The sequence below is a fragment of the Cyphomyrmex costatus genome, unplaced genomic scaffold (genome assembly GCF_001594065.2).
Source record: "Cyphomyrmex costatus isolate MS0001 unplaced genomic scaffold, Ccosl1.0 scaffold189, whole genome shotgun sequence".
NCBI classification, from domain to species: Eukaryota; Metazoa; Arthropoda; class Insecta; order Hymenoptera; family Formicidae; genus Cyphomyrmex; species Cyphomyrmex costatus.
Window position 1 is genome coordinate 222,720 of NW_017275921.1, and position 21,709 is coordinate 244,428.

At 30.9% G+C, this 21,709-nt stretch overlaps 4 protein-coding genes across 4 annotated transcripts in view; 3 read left to right on the forward strand and 1 right to left on the reverse strand.

Annotated features, from left to right (window-relative positions):
- Window positions 1–579, forward strand: part of LOC108772397 (dnaJ homolog subfamily B member 12-like) — a 1,014-nt gene extending 435 nt beyond the window's left edge. Inside the window, exons 2-3 of the mRNA XM_018537918.1 lie at window positions 85–248; window positions 406–579. Coding sequence (XP_018393420.1) covers window positions 85–248; window positions 406–515 — 274 coding nt within the window. The 3' untranslated portion in view covers window positions 516–579. The remainder of the gene's footprint in view (window positions 1–84; window positions 249–405) is intronic.
- A 2,124-nt stretch (window positions 580–2,703) lies between these two features.
- Atu (Another transcription unit) lies at window positions 2,704–5,879 on the forward strand. The gene is made up of 6 exons (XM_018537956.1): window positions 2,704–3,004; window positions 3,180–3,920; window positions 4,026–4,447; window positions 4,586–5,176; window positions 5,260–5,461; window positions 5,713–5,879. The coding sequence occupies exons 1-6, from the start codon at window positions 2,950–2,952 to the stop codon at window positions 5,877–5,879; spliced, it is 2,178 nt and encodes a 725-aa protein (XP_018393458.1). The 5' UTR covers window positions 2,704–2,949.
- Window positions 5,880–7,204: 1,325 nt separating this feature from the next.
- Window positions 7,205–9,895, reverse strand: LOC108772438 (protein FAM188A homolog). Its single transcript, XM_018537962.1, has 5 exons — window positions 9,614–9,895; window positions 8,897–9,296; window positions 8,541–8,809; window positions 8,126–8,423; window positions 7,205–7,988 (listed from the first exon to the last, which is right to left on the reverse strand). Exons 1-5 carry the CDS (start codon window positions 9,717–9,719, stop codon window positions 7,682–7,684), a joined length of 1,380 nt encoding a protein of 459 aa, XP_018393464.1. The 5' UTR covers window positions 9,720–9,895; the 3' UTR covers window positions 7,205–7,681.
- Window positions 9,896–11,594: 1,699 nt separating this feature from the next.
- On the forward strand, window positions 11,595–16,270 carry LOC108772398 (Trehalose transporter 1-2). The gene is made up of 7 exons (XM_018537919.1): window positions 11,595–11,636; window positions 11,920–12,055; window positions 12,546–12,716; window positions 13,500–13,648; window positions 14,712–15,250; window positions 15,603–15,738; window positions 15,947–16,270. The coding sequence occupies exons 1-7, from the start codon at window positions 11,595–11,597 to the stop codon at window positions 16,268–16,270; spliced, it is 1,497 nt and encodes a 498-aa protein (XP_018393421.1).
- The last annotated feature ends 5,439 nt before the right edge of the window (window positions 16,271–21,709 follow it).

The following is a 21,709-nucleotide window of genomic DNA, read 5'->3' on the forward strand; positions in this document are numbered from 1 at the left end:
TTCGTAAGTATGCCAACGAATAATTAATGCAAATGTAGATTTTCATAGGCTAAATTTATGTAATGATTTTTTCCTTACTTATAGGAAATATTCTGTGGCCAGAGCAACTCAGGTTTTGAAAGTGCCATATTATGTTAAGGAGAACTTTCATAGTGAATATCAAGGTAGCTTACGTAGGCTAGAAATTTCAATTGAAGAAGATTTTCTGAATAATTTAAGGCAAGCCTGTACCAGAGAGAAGAATTACAGTATGTATATATTTACTTCATTTATCTCCTTCAATATATTTATTATATTTTTCATTAATATTATTATGATGCCAATTAACATAAATTCCTTGTAAATATTCTGAAAATGTTTCAAATTTATTTTCTATAATCTAATTCATTTTCTATAATCTAATAGGGGAGAATATAATGTGGAAAGCCCGTAATTTTGGAGATCAAGATCTGTTCATAAAAGCAAAACATCTCGAAACACCTTCGTGTAAAAAACTACAAGAACTGCAAGCATAGTATATAAAACATGTCAACTAAAACAAAAGTTTTGTGTGTTGTAGATAGATGTATAATATACGAGTATTTACACATATATAATTATCTTTGAGTGTATAATGAAAATTTGTTATAAAATACAATTACGTATAAAATACCTTTATACACTTAGAGTAAATCAGAATATATTTCTATGTCCAACACTACAAACATATTTGGACTACTGTAGTCGTTCATTCCATGCACAAATCTTAAATTGCATAATGAACGATTCCTATGTAAAGTATAAATGAAGTTTTAATCTTTATTTATATATAACTTGAGTAAAAAATTAAATCTTTTTTCGTTTCACATATGATAATTTCTATTTTTTTAAAACAAATATATACATATAAATTTTAGTTAAAATATATATATATATATATATGTATATATATATTTAAAGATTGTTAAAAATTGTCTAGTAAATTAATATTATATGCATATGATTGCCTCTTCAGCTCTTCAAACAAATTATAATACTATGATTATATATATAAATATTAGAGTGACAGTCTTTCTAAATACTCAATTATTTATAACAAGCAAAATGAAAGCCTAGTACTTGTAAGTACGATTTCATAGATGTAATATAGATGGAATGAATATATCATGCATATACATAATAGAACACCAGACTTGCGGGTCCAATTTATTTCGTAATAATGCTTTTTTCAATTGCAATTGAAAAATTATAAACAAATCTGTAGGTTTCAATAATTTGTATTTTACATGTGGAATGTTATTGCACTGCTGATTGTTATAGTTAAGTATATGCCTTTCTAGCAACTTTTGAGAATATATACATTTGCAATTATATATATAATTTAGTGAAAACAAAAGAAATAATTTGACAAAAATATATATTCGAATTTTAATTTTCTGATTATACTATGACTTAATTACTTTACTACTTCTGAATTAAGTTTCATCTACCGATTTTAGTCACAAACATGTACGAAATTTAAGTTTAATTACTTTTATATATATATAGTATATATATACATATATATATTATATATATGTATATATTATATCAAATTCTTCAAAATTATCAATTTCAATTTTCTCCTGTCGATCTTTTGATTGCAGAGAATATTAACATAGGGTTGTTCACAGTCCGCATTGAGTTTGCTATAATTTTAATATATAAAGTAAATCAGTATTTCTAGCAGATTCTAATATATATCTAGAGTTGACAGAATTCTCTGGTATTTGTATAAATGTTCTATTCATCGTGTATCTGGATATATTTCTGAATTTTATTTTGATGTATTTTTTTGTTAGACACATCAACAGAATTTTTTAATATAAATTAAATATTAAAGATTATTGATAAAAATTCAACGATACTATGATAATGAAAATAATGCGAGAAATTATTTATATGTATAATATTTATTGCACATTATAAAATTAATTGTGTTGTAATAAATAATAGTTGAGAAAATGATTAAGCTGTTTCAAGGATATCCAAATTAATTATAAACATTAGTTGAAATGATATATAATAGCGTTTGTTTCAGTATATAATTATAAATTGTGCAATATGGTGTATAAATGGGGGTTTATAATTAACATTGTACAGTAGATTTTTGCACGTACATTATTTATGTTATTGCACAAATATAAATTATATTAAAAAAATTTTATATGTATTTATATTCCTCGATTGATTATTCTTTTTTCCTATCTAATTTGACGATTTCATTAATAAAACATTTAATAATTATAATGTGTGACTAAAATATGCCATAATATCTTCAATTATTTGCTTAATTTGTTATGTAATTTATGTATATATTATATATATATTTATTTTTTACATTTTGTTTTTTTGCTTTTTATCCCATTTTTTGTTTTCTATATCATCCAAGGTAAAATTAACTAATTTAGAAAGAATTAAAAAATACGTGGCAAGAAATATAATTGTCAATATAATGGTTGCAAAGAGGGAAAAAAACAAGAAACAGGAAATAAAGAGCACATTGTAGAAGAAGCTTTAGAATAACGATGTGCACTTCAAGAATCATCGAGAAAAATTCAAGTACGATTGGAATACAAAATTTTACGTAGTTGCACTGTACTTCTACACTTGAAATAGACACAATTACGTTGGAGAAAGAGAGTGAGAGAGAGAAAAAAAGAGTGAGTCGATAGTGTGCCCTGTGTGGAAGTATGTTACATCAAAAAGGAAAGTTTTAACTATGATGTGGTTTTAACAGCACCTGCTGTACGGAATAGCAAATTAATTATTTAGTCTCTCGTTTTTGTTAAAAGAAGAAAATGAAAGATGAATAACTGATGCGTTATTTCTTTTCGTGCAGCATGCATTTCTGAAATCTTGCTTTGCGAGCCGTTTCTCTTTAAGCGGCTTGAAGCTATTTAAAGTGGCTTCATTACCAATCTTGAACGCATGGTAAACATGTCACCGGTGCGAGAAACTTTGCGCGATTCTAGTGGCGATTCTGGTATGTAATATCGATAGGTATATTATTTTTATCGTTTTTCCGCAGGTACTGCAATATTCCATAAGATATTAAAATATCTCAATGTATTCACAATATTAAATAGGACGGATAATTTGCTAATTTTTCTATTTGAGGTTATGTCGTGTCGCACGCTACATTCTGATCTTGCTTTTAGGATCAGAATCCGATAATGTTTCCGCGTCTTCGAGGTCGAGTCGTAGTGGTAGCCGAGCATCGCAGGCTCCGGTACAAACGTCGAGCAATGCTAGGGGCGAGCATTCCGAGGACGAGAACGGAGCACCGACTTCACCCGCGTCGAACGCTAGCGGTAGCCGTGCCTCAAGATCTACCAGCCAGAGTCCAGTCGGGTCGAATAAGTTGGATGGCAGTCATCGATCGGAGAGTCCGTCATCACCGGCTGGATCTGGCTCGAGACGTTCAAGCGTGGGTTCTGTCCAGAGCGAGAAATCCGGTTCTCCGAGGTCCAGGAGTGGCACGCCAAAATCGGTAGCTTCTCATAGCTCGGCAGATTCTCCAAAATCTCCTCGATCGCGCTCGCCATCGCCACACGGCAGCGTACGCTCCTCGAGTCCGAAGTCACCCATCAGTTCAAGATCTGCACGTTCTAGATCAGCAGGAAGAAAATCCAAGACTCCAGCTTCTCCTGCATCCAACGCGTCTGGTTATGATTCACCGAAAAGTCATAGATCTCGAAGTGCTTCTTCTCAAAGAAGTAATAAGTCAGCAGGTTCAGCGAGTCCAACAGAAAGGCGATCGAATTCTTCTGCATCTTCGAGGAAGTTTGACAAATCAAAGAAAACAAGTTCTGAAAGATCTGACGATAAGAGATCAAGATCTAAAAGTCCCAAAAATTATAAAAGTGATAATGAATCAAATAAATCCTTCAAACAGACAGGTTTGATTAGTTTTATTAATTGCAATATTCAGAATATGCTTTTTATCTTGAAATTATTATTTGTATTATCTAATTAATTATTGTTAAAATATTTTCTTCAACTAGTTAATGATCATAGTCCAAAATCTGATGAGAGTGACGAAGAAGAACAATCAAAGAATAAACGGCAACGTAGTAGTTCAGGATCAGATACGGAAAAAATTGTGAAACGGAGTAAGCTGATAATAAATTCAGATTCCGACAATGAGACAGCTGACAAGGAAAATAGTGTCGCTCCAACTGCGGATGCATTATTTGGTGATGCAAGTGACATTAGTACGGATGACGAAAAGGATAAAAAAGAAGAAAAAGAAAAAGAACGGAGTCGCAGTCGGAGTAGAAGTAGAAGCAAAAGTCGCAGTAGAAGCAGAAGCAGGAGTAGGAGTAGAAGTAGGAGCAGGAGTAGGAGCAGAAGTAGGAGTAGGAGTCACAGCCGTGGCAGATCGGAAAGTGGTGGAGAAGGTCCAAGTAGAACTGTTATCGAAGACGTAAGTTAGAAGAGACAAGAAGTTTTTACTTTCTTTTTAATGATTTTAGAATGTCACTCTTTTAATGCATGGCAAGAAATGTGTAGCGGACTTTGACAAGAAGATTGAGAATGTTTGAACATAAAATTTATTCTATAGGAGGAAGATAAAGATAAAGAGGAAGAACCAGAACCACCTCCAGAGACTCGAATTGACGTAGAAATCCCAAAAATTACTACCGATCTAGGACGCGAGATTCACTTTGTAAAATTGCCGAATTTCTTATCCGTTGAAACAAGGCCATTTGATCACGAGACCTACGAAGATGAAATTGACGAAGAAGAAACTCTAGACGAAGAGGGTCGTGCTCGATTGAAGCTCAAAGTTGAAAATACATTGAGGTGGAAGGAATCATTTAGTGACGATGGCAAAATGGTGAAGCAGAGTAATGCGCGATTCGTAAAGTGGTCGGACGGTAGTATGTCGCTGCATTTGGGTTCAGAAATTTTCGATGTGTATAAACAGCCGTTACAGGGTGATCACAACCACCTCTATATTCGCCAAGGTACAGGTCTACAGGGTCAAGCAGTATTTCGAACAAAACTAACATTCCGGCCGCATTCCACTGAATCGTTCACACACAGGAAGATGACTATGTCTTTAGCCGATAGATCGCAAAAAACGTCTGGCATTAAAGTTCTCTCTCAAGTGGGAATGAACCCAGACCAAAATAGATACGAAATGATAAAGGTATGTATATATTATATTTTATAATTTCAATCTATGTATTATGTTCAATTGATTGTTATTGCATTTCTAATTTTTTTTTTTAGAAAGAGGAAGAAAAGCTACGTATGGCTATGCGAGTTCAAAACAAAACGAAGAAAAGCACCGGTGGTAGCAGAAGTACTAATCGTACCACAGGAGCGTACAGTGGTGATGCTTATCATGATGATGGTTCTGATGACGATGGTGCAATTTCATTAGCAGCCATAAAAAATAAATATAAAAAAGGAATGGCAATTCCTTCTAAAGGTTATTTGATATTTATTATATTAGAACATGTCTTAATATTCATAACATTATATTAAAACATGATCTTAATATTTTTTCTATTAAAAAAGTTATCCTAATATGTTTTATGTTGTACTGTAAAATGTAATATCTTTTAAAATTTCACAAGATATATTACCTTTATATTTATTTATGCACGGATTGTATTAAATGAATTTATTCCATCCGTATGGATTCCATCCGTTTATAATTAAAAAAATGTTTTATTTCAGCATCAAATATTTATTCTTCGGATGAGGAAGGATCAGATATTGAGACACACAGACCTAAGAAGAATATTAAAGGAAAGATTCTAAAAGATTCAGACGAAGAATCCACTTCTGAAAGTTCTGCGGGTAGCGGTGGAGACGATAATCAAGTTGATGATGCAAGTGACTAAAAATGTATATATAATTCAAAACTTAGTAAATGTTTTCTTTTAAAAAGTCCAAAAGTACAATTATATAAATGTAGTTTTGTAGTAGTAAGTGGTTGTAGTTATAAAGAATTCATTAATTACACATGGATATTTTTCTCGTATTCAACTATATATAATTAATTAATTCTTACAATTACAACTACTTACAATTACACTTACGTAATTGTAGATCGGGTTAACATTACAGTATATCATTACGACAGACAATGAAAATAGCATTAAATATTTAATAATTTTATAGATAATATCTGATTCCATATATCATGTAAATAAATTAATAAATCAATAAATGTATATTCAAAGTAATCAATGCAATTCTACATATCGTCTTGTAGAAGAAACATTTATCAGACCTCTTTGATTTTTTTTCATGAAGCTATAAAAGCTTCTACAGAACTTTTGCAATCTAAGGCGAGAAACACACACTTTTGCATAACGCATAAAGCATGTGCATAAGGAATTTCATTGGCCCATTTTCTTATGCACGAGTCAATGAACCAATCAAATTATTTATGTATATGGTTTATGCGTTATGTAAAAGTGTGTATTTCTAGCCTTTACTCTTAAACAATGATAATATATGAGACTATCTGTTCCTTATTCACGATACTTTGTCTCACAATGCTGATATTATATCTTTTAAAAATAATATTATATCCTAAGATTTTTTCGGCTTTTTTTTATATAAAACTACGAAGGTGAACATAACAAATAAAATTATTTGTACCTCAACTGCATTGTAGAACTAAATATAGTAAAATATAGACATGCATTTGCATAGTAAATGAGTGGGATTGTTACTTCTGCTGATCCTTGAAAATCTGTACCATAGGAATTTAATTACTAATACAAAGCGTTGAAATCATATTACGATAACTATATTTCAAAAGTAGTAAGTTTATTATTTAACACTGTAACTGCAGTTTTGCAAAAGTCATATAAAATAAACATTGACCAAATATTTATTAAATTATGTATTAAGTAGTATTCCGAAAGTGCACGTATATTTTACTTAGCACATCAATTTTTTGGGAATTCGTAGCTCTGACTTTTATTACATCTTTATTACATCGGGAAAGAGGACTTTTAATTTAACAATTTTGTTGAAACGGAGCTTTTTGAAATACTGTTTTGATTAAAATAATTTTTATGGCAAGAAGCTGTAAAATAATAATATACGGAAATTGTCAATATATAATGACGTCTTACAATAATTTATAACATTTCATCTATATAATATACAACAAAATGAACTATTAAAATCCACGTAGAACTTATGTTTTCCCGTATATAACAAAAATCTCCCTTATGAAGTAAACTGCATGAGATAACAGAATGCTTGTGTCATTGTAAATTACTTGCAATCGACCACCATTAAATTCTAATGTGCTGAGAAATTTCGTTAAGATGCTTTTTGAGAATATAATTATGTCCGATAATATTCAATAAGAATAAGGTACTTTAATCACGTTGACGTAGTCAGTGTGCAATACTTCGATAATAAATTGTACATATTAGATTAATAAGTTTTCATACTGACCATACGAATACTACATATTTCCTTGGAAATAATTAATATCCCTTTATTGGCAAGTATACTCAATAGCCTTAAGGTATTCACCAATGTAAACCAGAAGATGGCCGATTTGACTAGACTACGATCTTAAAGTGGTAATTCTCAACGATATTTCTATAGAAGCGCTCGGTCAGGTCACTCTATGTGTCAGCTCCATTGTATACATATATATTACAGTTTATAAATTCTAATTTAAACTAGGATTTCGTCCTACGTCCCACTGTATCTCAATCCTTGGCCACTTTGTTTGCAAGACCGTCAGCATAGGATTACTATCCATGATACATTTTACAGTACACTCGAGCAATACCGCTTGTCCTTTGTGATATTTCACTCTATTTTCCGGATTGCTACGCTGTAGACCATTGTAGTGATATAAGACGAACATATCTGGGCACATACGTGGTTCTTCAGGAAAGAATTCATCCATAAACGATGCGAGAAGTATTATTCCTAAATTTTCATAGTCCAACTTCTTCCGCATGATATCGACACTATAAGAATATTTCGATATAAAATTTGCTAAAGCTATCAACAATTAAAATTAAAGTCAAATTTAATATAAATAATTTTACACACATACACACCCATTAATGTAAAACATAAACTAAGAAAGAGTGCGAATACATACTATTCAGCATCGGCTACTAGTCCTAATTCTGCCAATACATCCTGTAGTAAATTTGCCGCAATAAAGTTGTTTCCTTCTGGGTCAAAACGTTTGAAAATTCTTCGCGCTTGTTCCGATGGTGTCTCTGGACTCACTAATCGCTTCTCAGTAGAGAAAAGTACAGTTAAATGCGTATCTGATCCTAACACCCAGATCGGATGCGACGGTGATTTTAAAAATGTGCCCACTTCACAATACCGTAAGTGCTCCAACAGAGTGAGAAATCCTACTGTATTCTGTTTATCAATACCGCGTAATTCTGCAAAATACGTAATATATTGATGTAGAAAAAATAATTAATACGTATAAATTAAAATGTACATAGAATTGAGATGACAAAGTAATCAAATTTAAAGAGATAGAAAAATTAACTCACTTAATCCACTAATATCTTGATCGTGATCCCAGACATGACTAACTGCCCGGCCAGTAAGCATTAAATTTATTAAACTTTGGCTTCCATATCCATAGGTAGAATCAATCATGGGTTCTGTGGGATCCGACATTTCGGAGCATATTTCTGAAACTCCTTTTGTACATATCACTGTATAAAGTAGCAGTAATATACCATACTGATCTTTTAGCATTCCAATTCGTTCCGTAAAGAAATCTTCTACATTATCGATGCTATTTGTAGTAAATATCCTATAATATCGATCAATAAAATATCAATTAATAACAAAATATTAAAAAATGAATTTTTTGTTACATTATTTTCTAGCATAAACTTACCTTAATTGAGAATGAAAAGCTTCCGATTCTAATAATGCTTGTTTCGTAGCTGATGTATCGTTAATTTGATTACCTTCGCTAATATCTTGGATTGGATTTGCCATTAACTCGGCTGATTTAGAATCAGTGCCTTCTTTGCTAGATACAAAGCCATCAGAATCATTGGCGTATACTACTGAATATTTAGGATCCTGAATATCAGCTGCCTGATTTATAATTTCAATCATGGCTTTCACAAGTAATTGATCACATTTTTCGGCTTTGATACCCTTCCAAGTTATAACATCGCTCTCCAATAGTAACTGCTTCAAAATAAATGCTTGAACCGCAGCTATCACAGCGCAAGGTCCTCCTTCTCTCTGTACAAGCGCAGTAGGTTCATCTATACTGAAATAGAAGCCTAAAGCAAAATTAAATAATGTAACCACAATTAGAAAATGCAGTAGTATATTTATAACATTTCTAGAAGATCTATGTGTTACATTTTGTATAGGTTATATAAGAGGTTATACACGAGTACTATTCAAACTTTGTTCATTATTAAGTTATCAACTAAATCAATTGTGCAGTGCTGCTAAGTAAATACTTTTATATAGAATAATTAGGCAAGGCAAAATGAATGAATTTTTATAGGTTGTCTTTCATAAAAATTGTTACAGTTGACCGGCCAATGGAACAGTGCGATAGCCACCGTATTGCGGAGCAAAGCATCAGTACCTTGCGCCCATCGCTTGAAAACGTCCTCCTTGACGATCAAACCCCATAAAAGCGTTTTAATATTTTTTAGGAGCTCGTCGTCGCCTGCGATGGCATTATCGGCCATTATCTTCCGGATGCGCGCGATAATACGGGAGATTAAAACGCGCCGTGTACACGAATCTTATCTGGAACTAATCATAATATTTTCCGACACTATTAACTTCACGTTAAGTCCTGAATTATCGGTCGCATATAGGAACCACCCGATAACCTATTTTGCACAACAGAAACCTGCCAAGTACGTCGCCATTTTGAACCGTTTTCTCTTTCACGTGAAGTGCGAACAAAGATGGATTCCTTTCCGCGACGACGCGCACTCACGGAACAATCGATATATCGATTGTTTTTGAATTCGAATTCAAAAGTTGAAATGACTGGTTAAATTGTGATAGACGAGAATAAAAAACAGAATAAAAAAAGATTTTCACCGTATAAACACACATTATTTTACAAGCATTTTGATCTTTTACGTACATAATATGAGTGCTACAATAGAAGTTGTAACAACCATGGAATTTTAAATCGTATAAAATTAATCAATATGTATAGTTGATTATTCTTCTCATATTTAACTGTGATTAATTTTCTGCGATCCAACGTAATAAACGTAAAAAATCATTATATTATAATAAATTACTTTATAATAATAATCAACGTTTTCCAAAGGGGAGAGAATGATCTTTAAACATTTAAAAAACGTTTAAGAAACATTAAAAAACGTTTTCTCTCCCCATTGGAGAATAATGTTTTCTTATTTTTTCATCTGTCGCTCTTTTTCATTGAAAAGTGAAAACATGTATGGTCTTTTTGTTATATTATTGTAAGATATATGAAAACTTTTATAAAAATATTACGAAACGTACATGTACTTAATGTTTTTTAAAACGTACATATACTTAATGTTTAAAAATTTTTACGTCTTACGTAGATTAAAGAAAATGACCGACGTAGAATATATTCATTTTTGTATCGTTTCCTTACGTAAAAGTATAAATGGAAACCAATTTAAATAATACATTTTTACAGTTTACTAAATTAAATGACTAAGGCCTGATTGCACCAACGTGATTTCAATTTTAAGCGGAACTTAAACTGTCTCTGTCTCTGTCTCCTTTTCGGCTTTAAAACGAGATAGATAGAGTTTTAAGTCTCGCTTAAAATCAATAAGCATTGGTGCAACCGAGCCTAAGATATATCATGCATATCCTTCCTCCATCTTTCTCATTTTTGTTTCTGCTACTTGAGAGATAATACTATCTCTTTAAATAAGAAAAAAACTGACGAAGTAATTAACAAAATATTTTCTAGTACGATAATCTTCTCAAATTATCGTGTAATTATGTTTGTAATATTATTTGTTAACCTTGAACAAGTTAATGGTCTTGATTTTTTATAACAGCGTATGTAGCAATACACATGAATAGCAAAAATATCTTTTACTTTGTTACTTCGTAATGAGAAAAGATAAGTAACCGCGTCTACGTAAAACATGCGTCTACACGTCTACGTAAAAAGTGGATTAGTTTAAGAACTCTTTTCAACGTTAGACGAAGTCTCGCGTGAAAAATTTAATATTTATTTTATTTCTCTAATATTTATTCTATTTCTAATTACAAGATCGGTTTAAAGTTGCTTCAACAAGACGGATATATAGTTTATTGTTTGTATTATTAATTGAAATATACTTCAAGTATACCGTTATAGTGAATGATTGTGCTAATATTTTTAAAAACTTTGCATTTAAACATATTATAGTTTTGTGTTTATTTTAAAAGCAACTTGTACACACATTTCATCCATAAAGAGTACTGTCATTCATGTACTATCGAAGAAATTGCAATATAATGCCTTTGTGACTGAGATAAAATAGAATATAGATGATCCAAAACTATTTTGTGACATATTTTCACAAGACAGTAATAATATGGCAAATGCAAGAATGTATTTGCGATTGAATGTACAAAGAGAAGTTCTCCTTTTGGTATATGATCAAGCTTATTTATATATATATTTGATAGCATTATACCATACATATTTAATGGCATAAAGAAAAGAGATAATCTATAATTAATGTGGTTTACTATAAAAATTTTATGAATTGATCTTTTTAAAATGTTGCGAGAAGTTCAGACTTCTAAAATCGCAAACACAAGAAAAAGCAGATACTAATTTAGTTTTTAACACAATAAAAATGAAAGTTAAAATAATATAAACTATCATATTTAATATTTTAATTTTTTATATGGTTGCATTATTTGTTGCAGTTTCTTTACACTGTTATTTGCAATTTAGCTTTAATGAATGCAGGAGCCACTTTAGGTTACTCCTCCGTAGTACTTCCAGTACTGACAAGTAATATGTCATCAATAACTTTAAACGCAATGGAAATCCCTTTTTTCGGTAACTGTTTTTATATTTAAAAAAAGTTTAGTATTTTATTATTATATAAATGCAGCATACTCAAGAAATTATGTGTTATATATATGTCATATTAGCATACATTTTGCAATAATTTCTGTAATATTATATTTTTTTTATAAATATATAATTTTATAACAAAATATTAAAATTTTCTAAATAAATCCAGTTTTTTTAAATCCATTTTTGTGGGGCACCATATTAATATTTTATTCTTCTCCGACCTACTATGCTGTTGTCACTAAATTTTTGTAAATAACGCGTTTTAGTTTTAAGTAATAAATATTTCATAAACTCTTTGAAAATTAGTTAAACAATATATTAAACAACATAATCATTACGTCTTTAATTTAAATATTGATTATTAACAAAGATATTGTAAAAATGTAAATGATTCTAAAATATTTAAAAATATGACTTCAATAACTCTGAAAAGCACCGATTTACGCAAATATTGTAAAATTTTATCTAGCTTCTACGGTATCTATCACCCAAACTATCGGTTGTCTCTTATGCCTTATTATAATGAACTATGGAAGACGATGTACCATGATAATATGTGGTGTAAATTTCTCTTTGGGATGGATCCTCATTGCGAGTAGTTATAATGTGATACAGCTCTTCATCGGTAGAATACTAACAGGTGAGAAATTCGTCGAATCGAAATCAGATTTCTCCTACATTTAACGCATGATCAACTTCTCTTATCAATACGATGAGTACAATTAAAAACAGATGTGTTATTAAACAGTTAATTGAAGATATAAAAGATGAAATGCAACTTCAAGTATTTTTAGAAATCATTAACAGATAATTAAGGAGGTAGTCTAGTTTGGAGACGTAGTTTTTTATGGATTTTTCCTCTAAATTGAAAATATCTAGTATATTGGCGTTTTAATACATTTTTATTTTTACAAAAATTTGACTTATATTCCTTATTATTAATACAAGATTGAAGAAGTAAAACTCAGCAAGAATAATTAATTAATGACACGGACTAGACGATACTTTGCTTCTTGGCCAGCTAAATTAACTAAAATACCACCTTAAATATTCATTCATGTAAGTAGTTTAAATCTACAAAATCATGTTTCCTCTCTTGTTTCTCCGTCCTTCTCTCTTTCACTCTCATTCACTCTAAGACTGCTATTGGGAAAATTTTTCTCAAATATTATTATCTTCAACTGTAAACGAGTTATATAAACAATAATAACACGATTTTTCGCTTATATTATGTGTAATTGTTATTGCTTGAAATTTAAGAGTAATTATTAATTAATTAAATTATTGAATTAAATAGGCGCATATTTTATAAACGCAATTTTTTAATGTAAAAAGGAAAACAAAATCTGCTTCAAACTGATATTATCTTCTTAATATCAAGGCAAACATGAACAATCCATAGGAGTGTTTTGCAAATTTCCAGGAATTGCCATGGGTATATGCGCAGCTTCTGTTGAAATATATTTAGCAGAAATCTCTATTGCTTCATGGAGAACAGTCATTACAGTTACACCGAAAATAGCTCTTACCATCGGAATTCTGATCGTTTATCTTCTAGGATTTGTTATACAGGTAAGAGCATTAAATAATTTTTATTAATAAGAATTTGGTTGTCGAGGTATATCGGTATGTGTCCAATCGTTTTTCGGCAGTCGAAGAATCTACTTATATCTCGGTTGTCCAAAACGATTTTGTTTGCCTGACTTAAAATCCACGCAACTTTCCATTTCTTTTATTTTTCCAATGCAGCGTTCCTGTCAGGTCCCACGATTACGTCGCAACCTGGCCTCCAACAGCTGTATCAATAATTCGGCTAAATAGAATAAGTGCTGTGATGCACTGTAATTCAAACCTAGATTTATAATTTCATATCATTTAAATGTTTCATGCTTTTATTCGTATTGAGACAACAGCGATAAGTTCGTCATAAAGCAATAAAAATTTCATTGATAATTAGACAAAATTAATAATTATATGTTATCTCTACTACAGAATTCCAATCAAACTATATATGTATATAGTTTGCTTGAAATTTTGTAAAGCGCCTGTTGAGAAATTTTTTCATCAGAAGGGTTATTTTGATAAATTTGATACAGATTTGGTTTTATATGAGATGCTGACGAATATCAGATAAAACATGAGAGAAAATCCTTACATGACTTGAAAACAGATTGATGATAGAAATCGAGCAGACTTGCATATAGTTTGACGCAGATTAATAGAAGAAATTGAGCAAAATCTACGTTTGATAAGTTTTGTTCGATTTATGTTGTCAATCTGCCGCCGAATTATGTCGATAGCCCGTCAGAACAAGAGCTTATAGATAAGACACAGCAATACCAATCTGAGTTTAAATTTTTTAAATCAAATTTACTAATTTACTGCTATTCTAACAATAAACAATTGGTTTATATGAATGTTATTTGAGTGTATTTACTATCGATTTTTAACATTTTTATATAAATAATACAATTAATATTATTAATGCAATAAATATATGTATATGACAATATATATTTATTACATTAATATATGTATATGTATAATAAAATATAAGTATAAATATACATACATACTTATATTTTGTTTTATTTACATTTATATTTTATTAAAACACATTTATATATTATTTCAGAATAACTGGAGACTAATAGCAGCATTTTTTATCATACCCTCCATATTGTTTGTCCTATGCAATATTTTCTTCATCCACGAGAGCCCTGAATGGTTGCTTTTGAAAGGTCGAAAGGAAGAAGCTAGGATTGCTCTACTTTGTATCCGTGGTCTGCGTCAGGAAACTGTAGAGTTCCATGAAGAGTTTGTCCAAATGACAAACTATATCGAGTCCTCAAATAAATTTGAAATATCTCAAAATTGTCGAATAGATCTCTCCTTGACTAAAGAAACCGGACACAGGTCGTTTCTTATCTGGAATGTGTGGAACATGCTAAAGAAATTCCGGAGAACGATCCTTCTACCAGAAGTGTGGAAACCTTTTGTGATATTAAATCTTTATTTACTTTTTCAGAAGCTTTGTGGGCTGTATGTGATTATATTTTATACTGTTGATATTATCACCAGGATGAATATAACAACAGATCCCTTTCTCATCACTGTAATAGTAGGAATAATTCAACTAGTAGGCAATGTAATTACCGCGTGCTGTAGCAAAAGGTAATTATTTTTGTTTGTAGTACAGTCTACAATTATATACAAACTTATAAATTATTATGAATCTACGTAATACACCCATATATAAAAGATCAAACATCAGTAGTTGGATAAAAGAATTACTAATAATCGACAATTCAGTAATTGCGTAGTTATGGATATTAATTAACGAAAATTTAATAATGAATCTAATATTTTAAACGTTTCAAACTCAATAGTCGGGATTTTTTACGAACTTTTGTAATTAATCTGTAGATTGCTTTATTAAAATGATCATTATAGGTACTCGTTACGATATATCTTTTAAAATGATAGATTCCAGAGACTTATATGATAAATTTTGAAATTTTACTAGAATTGGACGTCGAACTATTACAATTGTATCTGGTATTGGTATATCGATCTCTTTGGGTACTTTAGCAGTTTACCTACAGTTCTTTGAGGACATTGGTGTTGCAACTATTCCCATTGTTTGCATACTTCTCTATGTGGTACGAAAATGATGTTTTCATAAATATCCGTGTTTTAATAGTTATGATTTTTATTAAGAAAGTTATAGTTATTACAATGACTTTGGTACAAGTCTAACGTAGAGAGAGAGATTAGATAAGATGTTATTTTTTCTTTTCGAAAGATTTTCTAAAAAATAAATTGTAAATATTATAATTGGTTATAAAAGAATTAATCTCTAAATCGCAGGGTTTTGGATCATTTGGATTTTTTTCGATTCCTTGGTCCATGATTCCGAAACTGTATCCTACCAAGTATGTAAACGTTCTCGGACAGCTTACTACTTTCATTTCTCTTGTGGGCAGCTATATCGTCGTACAATTGTATCCAATAATGATAACACATGATAGAGATGCTACCATTTATTTTTACTGCATAATGTCTGTCATTGCTACTTTTTTTCTAATGTTTACGTTACCGGAGACACTAGGAAAGACGAAAACACAGATAGAAGAAGCTTTTAAGGGCAAGTTGCAGATAGATGAAACCATTAAAAAAATTGAAGATACATAATAAACGAATCATTGAATAGTTTAATGTTGCTGAAGCAATTTATGCAAATTAATGTAAGGTGATATAAGTTTGCAAGGAATGTACACAATTATATAATTTTATCATTGACGACAATACATTTTTTACACTATGGAATTTTACATTATTGACATTAGTTATTACACAATTTTTAACAATGTAACCATCTTTTAACACTTGTTTAACGTTTTATTTAAGATTTTTATAACAAAAATTATATAAATTTTATTAGATTTTTATTTTACTGTTATTGGATTAACTTTTACATGATGGACTACAATTTCAAGATGCGAATTTCCTGACATTACATTTATTTATTTGAGACACCGAAATTTTATAACACATATTTGTTACATTGAAGATGACCCGATCGGAGTCGAAACGTCTGTGTGTATTAAATTTTAAATTTTATATTATACTTAAGGAGGGGGTAAGGTATTTTAACTTCTTTTGACTATCTTTTTTTAATTTTTTTCTCTGAATGTACAATGTCTCAAAATTATTATGTGAAAATTTGAAGCCGATCGGAGCAAAATTATCGGAGATATGGAATTTTAAGTGTCCGTTGCTCCGATTCGATTTCGTATACCTGCCCAGTAGCTGGGCGAAGCGGTTGCCTAGCAGCTGTTTCGTATGCGAATAACTTTTTTTCTTCTGCTGTAAACGAAGAAAAAGAAGCAATGTGCAGAGCAAATAATATACAAGATACATCGATGACTCTGTGTCAGTACAGACAAAACACTCGGTCATTTCTACTGTACAAAACTTTAAAGCATTTTTGTCACACTTAGCATTTTCCAAGTCGGTGCACACTGTAACTCAAAATCTACTGCACCGATCGTTTTAAAATTTGGTACACTCTTTCTACACATAAATGACAAGGTAACGCTGTCGAGTTTTCATTTTTTTAGTAATTATTATTTATTTTACAATAACAAATTTACCGATTTTTTATAGCAAAAATCGATTTTTTACTTCCAAGTGATACCAAAAATTTAAAAATCGATTAAAAAAAAAACTCGACAGCGTTACCTTGAGAAACTTATTAACTAACTAAAAAATTTTGGTTTTTTGATATCAGATGATTCAGTAACGTGTTATCGTGTGCACCGCAAGACACCATTTTTTCGACGCGCCTCCGAAAATTGCGTGCCAATGTGTTGTTTCTCCATTTTTTTCGTTCAAATTTTCACAAAACATTCTTCAAACATTGTATTATTAAAATAAAATTACCTAAATACACTGGAACTAACCATAGCTTACAAAAAAATTCATGGATATATGCTTTTTTTTCATCGAATTAACCTTACCCCCCCCTTAATTTGAATATTTCTTTGCGTTCAGTATTTGGCTCATTGCCCTTATTATTACTCCTTTTGAATTATATAATTTTTATTATATTATTATTATTATATTGTTATATATAATTATTATTCTTTTACGGCAACATAATGAAAATTAATTACATAATTGTATGTAATTGTAATAATAGTATTTTTTACCTTTTATTTTCGATATTTCAACTTTCAGGCAGTAAAATTTGTCATAAGTTCCACAAAGTCATAATAATTTACGAATATTATAAAATAAAAATTATACTCGCGATTATTTTTTCTCTTAAATAAAGCGTCGCCTTAATTAAAAATCATTTAGTGTCGTACGTTGTATATTTTCGCTTTTTCTTATCGGCTGCTATTATACAATCACTTTTAAACTCTTTTTATCATTAAATTTTTTACAAAAAAGAATACTCTGCATTAAAGTATATATAGCATTGTTATAATATTGTTTCAATGAATCGTCTTACATGCATATTTAAATATTAGATGAACACGGGGTATTTTTATTTTATATTTAGATAGCAAATATATTTTACTGTATTATATGAACGACTACAAGAATTCTATACGTGATATATTGGATGATTTGTTTGCGACTTTACTTTCTAATATGATAAAATTCTGTAAATTTATTACTTATATATCTACTAATTCCCAAAATTCTAATTAGAATTGTAAGATTTGTAATATATATTCTTGTGTAAATCTTATAAGTACTCATATTTTTATACAAATATCTTTACAGACAGTTTCTTACGGGATTTACATAAGATTTACAAGAAATCGTAGGTATTTAGTAACATTCGTACGTCTGACGTACGATTTTAGATTCTGTCACAAAGTAGTCTTCCTTGGTGATTCAATTTCAGAGCAGCATTTTAATATTTTTGAGGCGGTTGTCATTACCTGCGATAACATTATCGGCCATTTCAGGGGATTTGGTGAGACAATGTAAAAATGTATAATTTTACCTTGTCCTTAGCTTATTTAATTTATACATTACAAAAATGTATAAATAGTATACTCTCTGACAATGAAATTATAAATATTCTAGTAAATTCGTTGGTTTTTTTATTTTTACCTTATTCTAAAATATAAAATCGATCCGCTAATGAGTACAATAAAACGGAAAATTGAAATCCGTGACGTCAACATGGTAAATGTGTTGATGAATTGCATAAAAGAATTACTAATTTTATCTATATGTTAATAAAATAATATTTTAATTTTCCAAAAGGAAAACTATCAATAACATTCGAGAATATTCTGAGAATGTTTTATCAGGCTGGCCTATAGGAACACCGTGGGACCGATTAGATATATGAACACGAGGTGGTATATATTAGGAATAGTGAAGCAAACGTGAACATACAGTTTTAGTAGTACCCAAGTGTGAGAACAATGAGAGGATCTTGATTTCGAATCTCGGCTCCGTTAATTTTCTTGTTGTCTCAGTCTAGATTTATAGAGAAGAAGGTAAGCCTTCGTTGGATCTTACTTTAAAATCTATTACAATCAATAGACATTCCTTGAACAAAATTTTTAACTTTAAATTCTAATTATAACTTTAAATTATATTTTAAATTACATTTGAAATTTTAAAAAGTCAAAATCTGGAAGGTGCGTGTATTTCCTTGTAAGACTAATATTGCATTTGTCGCAGGACAAATATAATACCAATCTAAAAAAGCAGAGCATCTCAAAGTGAGATAAGTACAACACGTCAGGAAGCATCTCTATCGTTTGGAAAATATGTTCGCGAGACGAATAAAGGTGCGTAATCATATACGTCATTTCTTATTAAAATGTCAGGAAAATTATTACAATTGAAAATAAATAATTATATTTTACCATAAAATATTCTTCCACTTGTAAATAAATTTCAATCCCCAATAAACCACGGTTGGCGAATCATGAAAGGCAATTCCGATCAAAGGCTCCAGAATGGAAACCGTCGTAGAACTGTGATAGAATAGAAATGATAGAGCTATATGTAAATGTAGATGTAACGGCGTGAACACATCGTCAGCGTTATTTTGTCCTCGAGCACGCATTTCTACGCTAATCACGTAATTAAATTCCGCCAGACCGGAGGACCTAACGAGTCATAATTGCTGCTGAAGTGCTTGCGTGTAATCTTACATACTTTGTGACAGTTCCAAGGACTTACGAGCTGAATAAAGCGAGATCTAGACGCGGAAGTAGCAGTTGCCGTTTGCTATTCGCGTACTCGCGTAACGTAATCGTGCAATTGTAATCGAAATGAACGCGACTATCTATCTATCAATTGCGTCAATAGAATCCCTTTTCTTCTATTAGTACACATAAAAAATTTTGATTCCACGGTTATGTAAGTCAAGACAAATTATAATAAGACGTACCCCTTTTCAATACAAAAGAATTAGAAATGAGCTGCAACCTTTCGCGTGGCTTTTAGAGTTTGTACGCGGACGGACAACTCTTATAACCCGTCTCTGGGTAACATAATAAGTAATTCACAAATATTCGAAAATATTACAAGTTGCAAAAATGAAATGTCTAAAATGTATTAAATCGGCAATAAAAGCAGACTTAAAAAAATTTATTATATTCTTTTAGAGCGTGCAATTACTGGTCTTATACTGTATCGTTGTACAAAGCCACGTTATACCTGAAGATGAATTGACAGAGACCAAGTTATGCGCAAAATTAAAGGTATTCAAACAAACTACGACGAGCGCTAATAATAATATTTTTCGGATAAAGTTGCGTTTCAAGACCGACGATTGTTCGGCGCGCAAGTTGGGAAGGGCTGGGGTAACACATATATTACTAATGAAAAATATTGCGAAGAATATTACTACGTCGTCGACTCGCCATCAGAGGTCTATCGATATTCGCAAATTCTCGCAATTGCTTTAATACGCGTATATCTCTTCATATAGAATCTCAATTGAATAACCCTTGCCGGCGTATAAGGTAGGCTTCCACTACAGTGCCTTACTGATGAGTCTAGTAGTGGAAGTCCAGTACTGGGACGAAACGGCATAATTATGTAATATTCTTCGCAATATATTAAAAATTAATTTAATAGGATTTTTAACGTAAGAGTTATTTGCTCATTGCCCTCTTTCTCTATATTATTTGTTTTAATAATAACATTAATGACAAAAATTACAACACATTATTCTTTAAGCCTGATCAAAAGAAATATACAGATCTTCTATTGTTTATGAATGGAACCGATACAGTGTACCATCGGTACAATATACCGACAGGTAAGAAAAAAAAACTCTTTTTTCTCCACAGAAAGTAATATCGTGCCAAAATGAAAAAGTATTATTTTACAAAAATTTCAATTTATTACACAGATTTTAACAGAATCGAAATGATAGAACTTCTAAAAGAACTCGCCTTTTTAAATGGATTCAAAATACTGAATGTAGAACCAGTCACAATAAGATCAACCAAAAAACCAATTATAGATATAGAACCAATCACAAGTGATGACAGTGACATAGAAACGTCTAGTGAGATCTTTCAGTCTCCATTATCTCCAAAAGAGGAAGATGAATTGACAGAGACCAAGTTATGCACAGAATTAAAGGTATAATAGTATTTTTCGGATAAAGTTACGTTTCAAGACCGACGATTGTTCGGCGCTCAAGTTGGGAAGGGTGGGAGTAATACATATATTACTATAATGACAAATATTGTGAAGAATCCCAGATAGCAAAATGCTAGCAGTATGCCGGCAGTATGCCAGCAAACTTGATCATGACGTGCAGCAGATATCAAGCTGCTGCTTCCTCATTAAGCTTAGTTTCTAACAGCTTATCCTGCCAACTTAACACAACGATAGAAATAAACAACAAAAATCAATCATTATTTGCTATCACATCGTGACAGCGAAAACGCGGTAAAAATACAACATGATCTGACATAATCAAGTACTGACAGCCTGCCGTCACGGCGCGGCGTGACGGCAGGCTGTGCTCGATTTTTGCTGTGTTTTTGCTGTCAGTACTTAATTATGTCAGATCGTGCAGTGTTTTTAGCGCCTTTTTGCTGTCATAATATGACAATAAGTGTGCCAGATTTT

What these genes read in the sequence shown, in the direction of transcription:
- Atu (XM_018537956.1), top strand. Translation starts at nt 2,950, where the DNA reads ATGGTAAACATGTCACCGGTGCGAGAAACTTTGCGCGATTCTAGTGGC. An exon ending in CGATTCTAGTGGCGATTCTG is followed by an intron (nt 3,005 to 3,179) that starts GTATGTAATATC and finishes TCTTGCTTTTAG; the next exon opens with GATCAGAATCCGATAATGTT. An exon ending in ATAGATACGAAATGATAAAG is followed by an intron (nt 5,177 to 5,259) that starts GTATGTATATAT and finishes TTTTTTTTTTAG; the next exon opens with AAAGAGGAAGAAAAGCTACG.
- LOC108772438 (XM_018537962.1), bottom strand. Translation starts at nt 9,719, where the DNA reads ATGGCCGATAATGCCATCGCAGGCGACGACGAGCTCCTAAAAAATATT. An exon ending in GCTTTTCATTCTCAATTAAG is followed by an intron (nt 8,810 to 8,896) that starts GTAAGTTTATGC and finishes TCGATATTATAG; the next exon opens with GATATTTACTACAAATAGCA. An exon ending in TCAAGATATTAGTGGATTAA is followed by an intron (nt 8,424 to 8,540) that starts GTGAGTTAATTT and finishes CGTATTTTGCAG; the next exon opens with AATTACGCGGTATTGATAAA.
- LOC108772398 (XM_018537919.1), top strand. Translation starts at nt 11,595, where the DNA reads ATGTATTTGCGATTGAATGTACAAAGAGAAGTTCTCCTTTTG. An exon ending in CATCGGTAGAATACTAACAG is followed by an intron (nt 12,717 to 13,499) that starts GTGAGAAATTCG and finishes GCAAATTTCCAG; the next exon opens with GAATTGCCATGGGTATATGC. An exon ending in TTCTAGGATTTGTTATACAG is followed by an intron (nt 13,649 to 14,711) that starts GTAAGAGCATTA and finishes ATATTATTTCAG; the next exon opens with AATAACTGGAGACTAATAGC.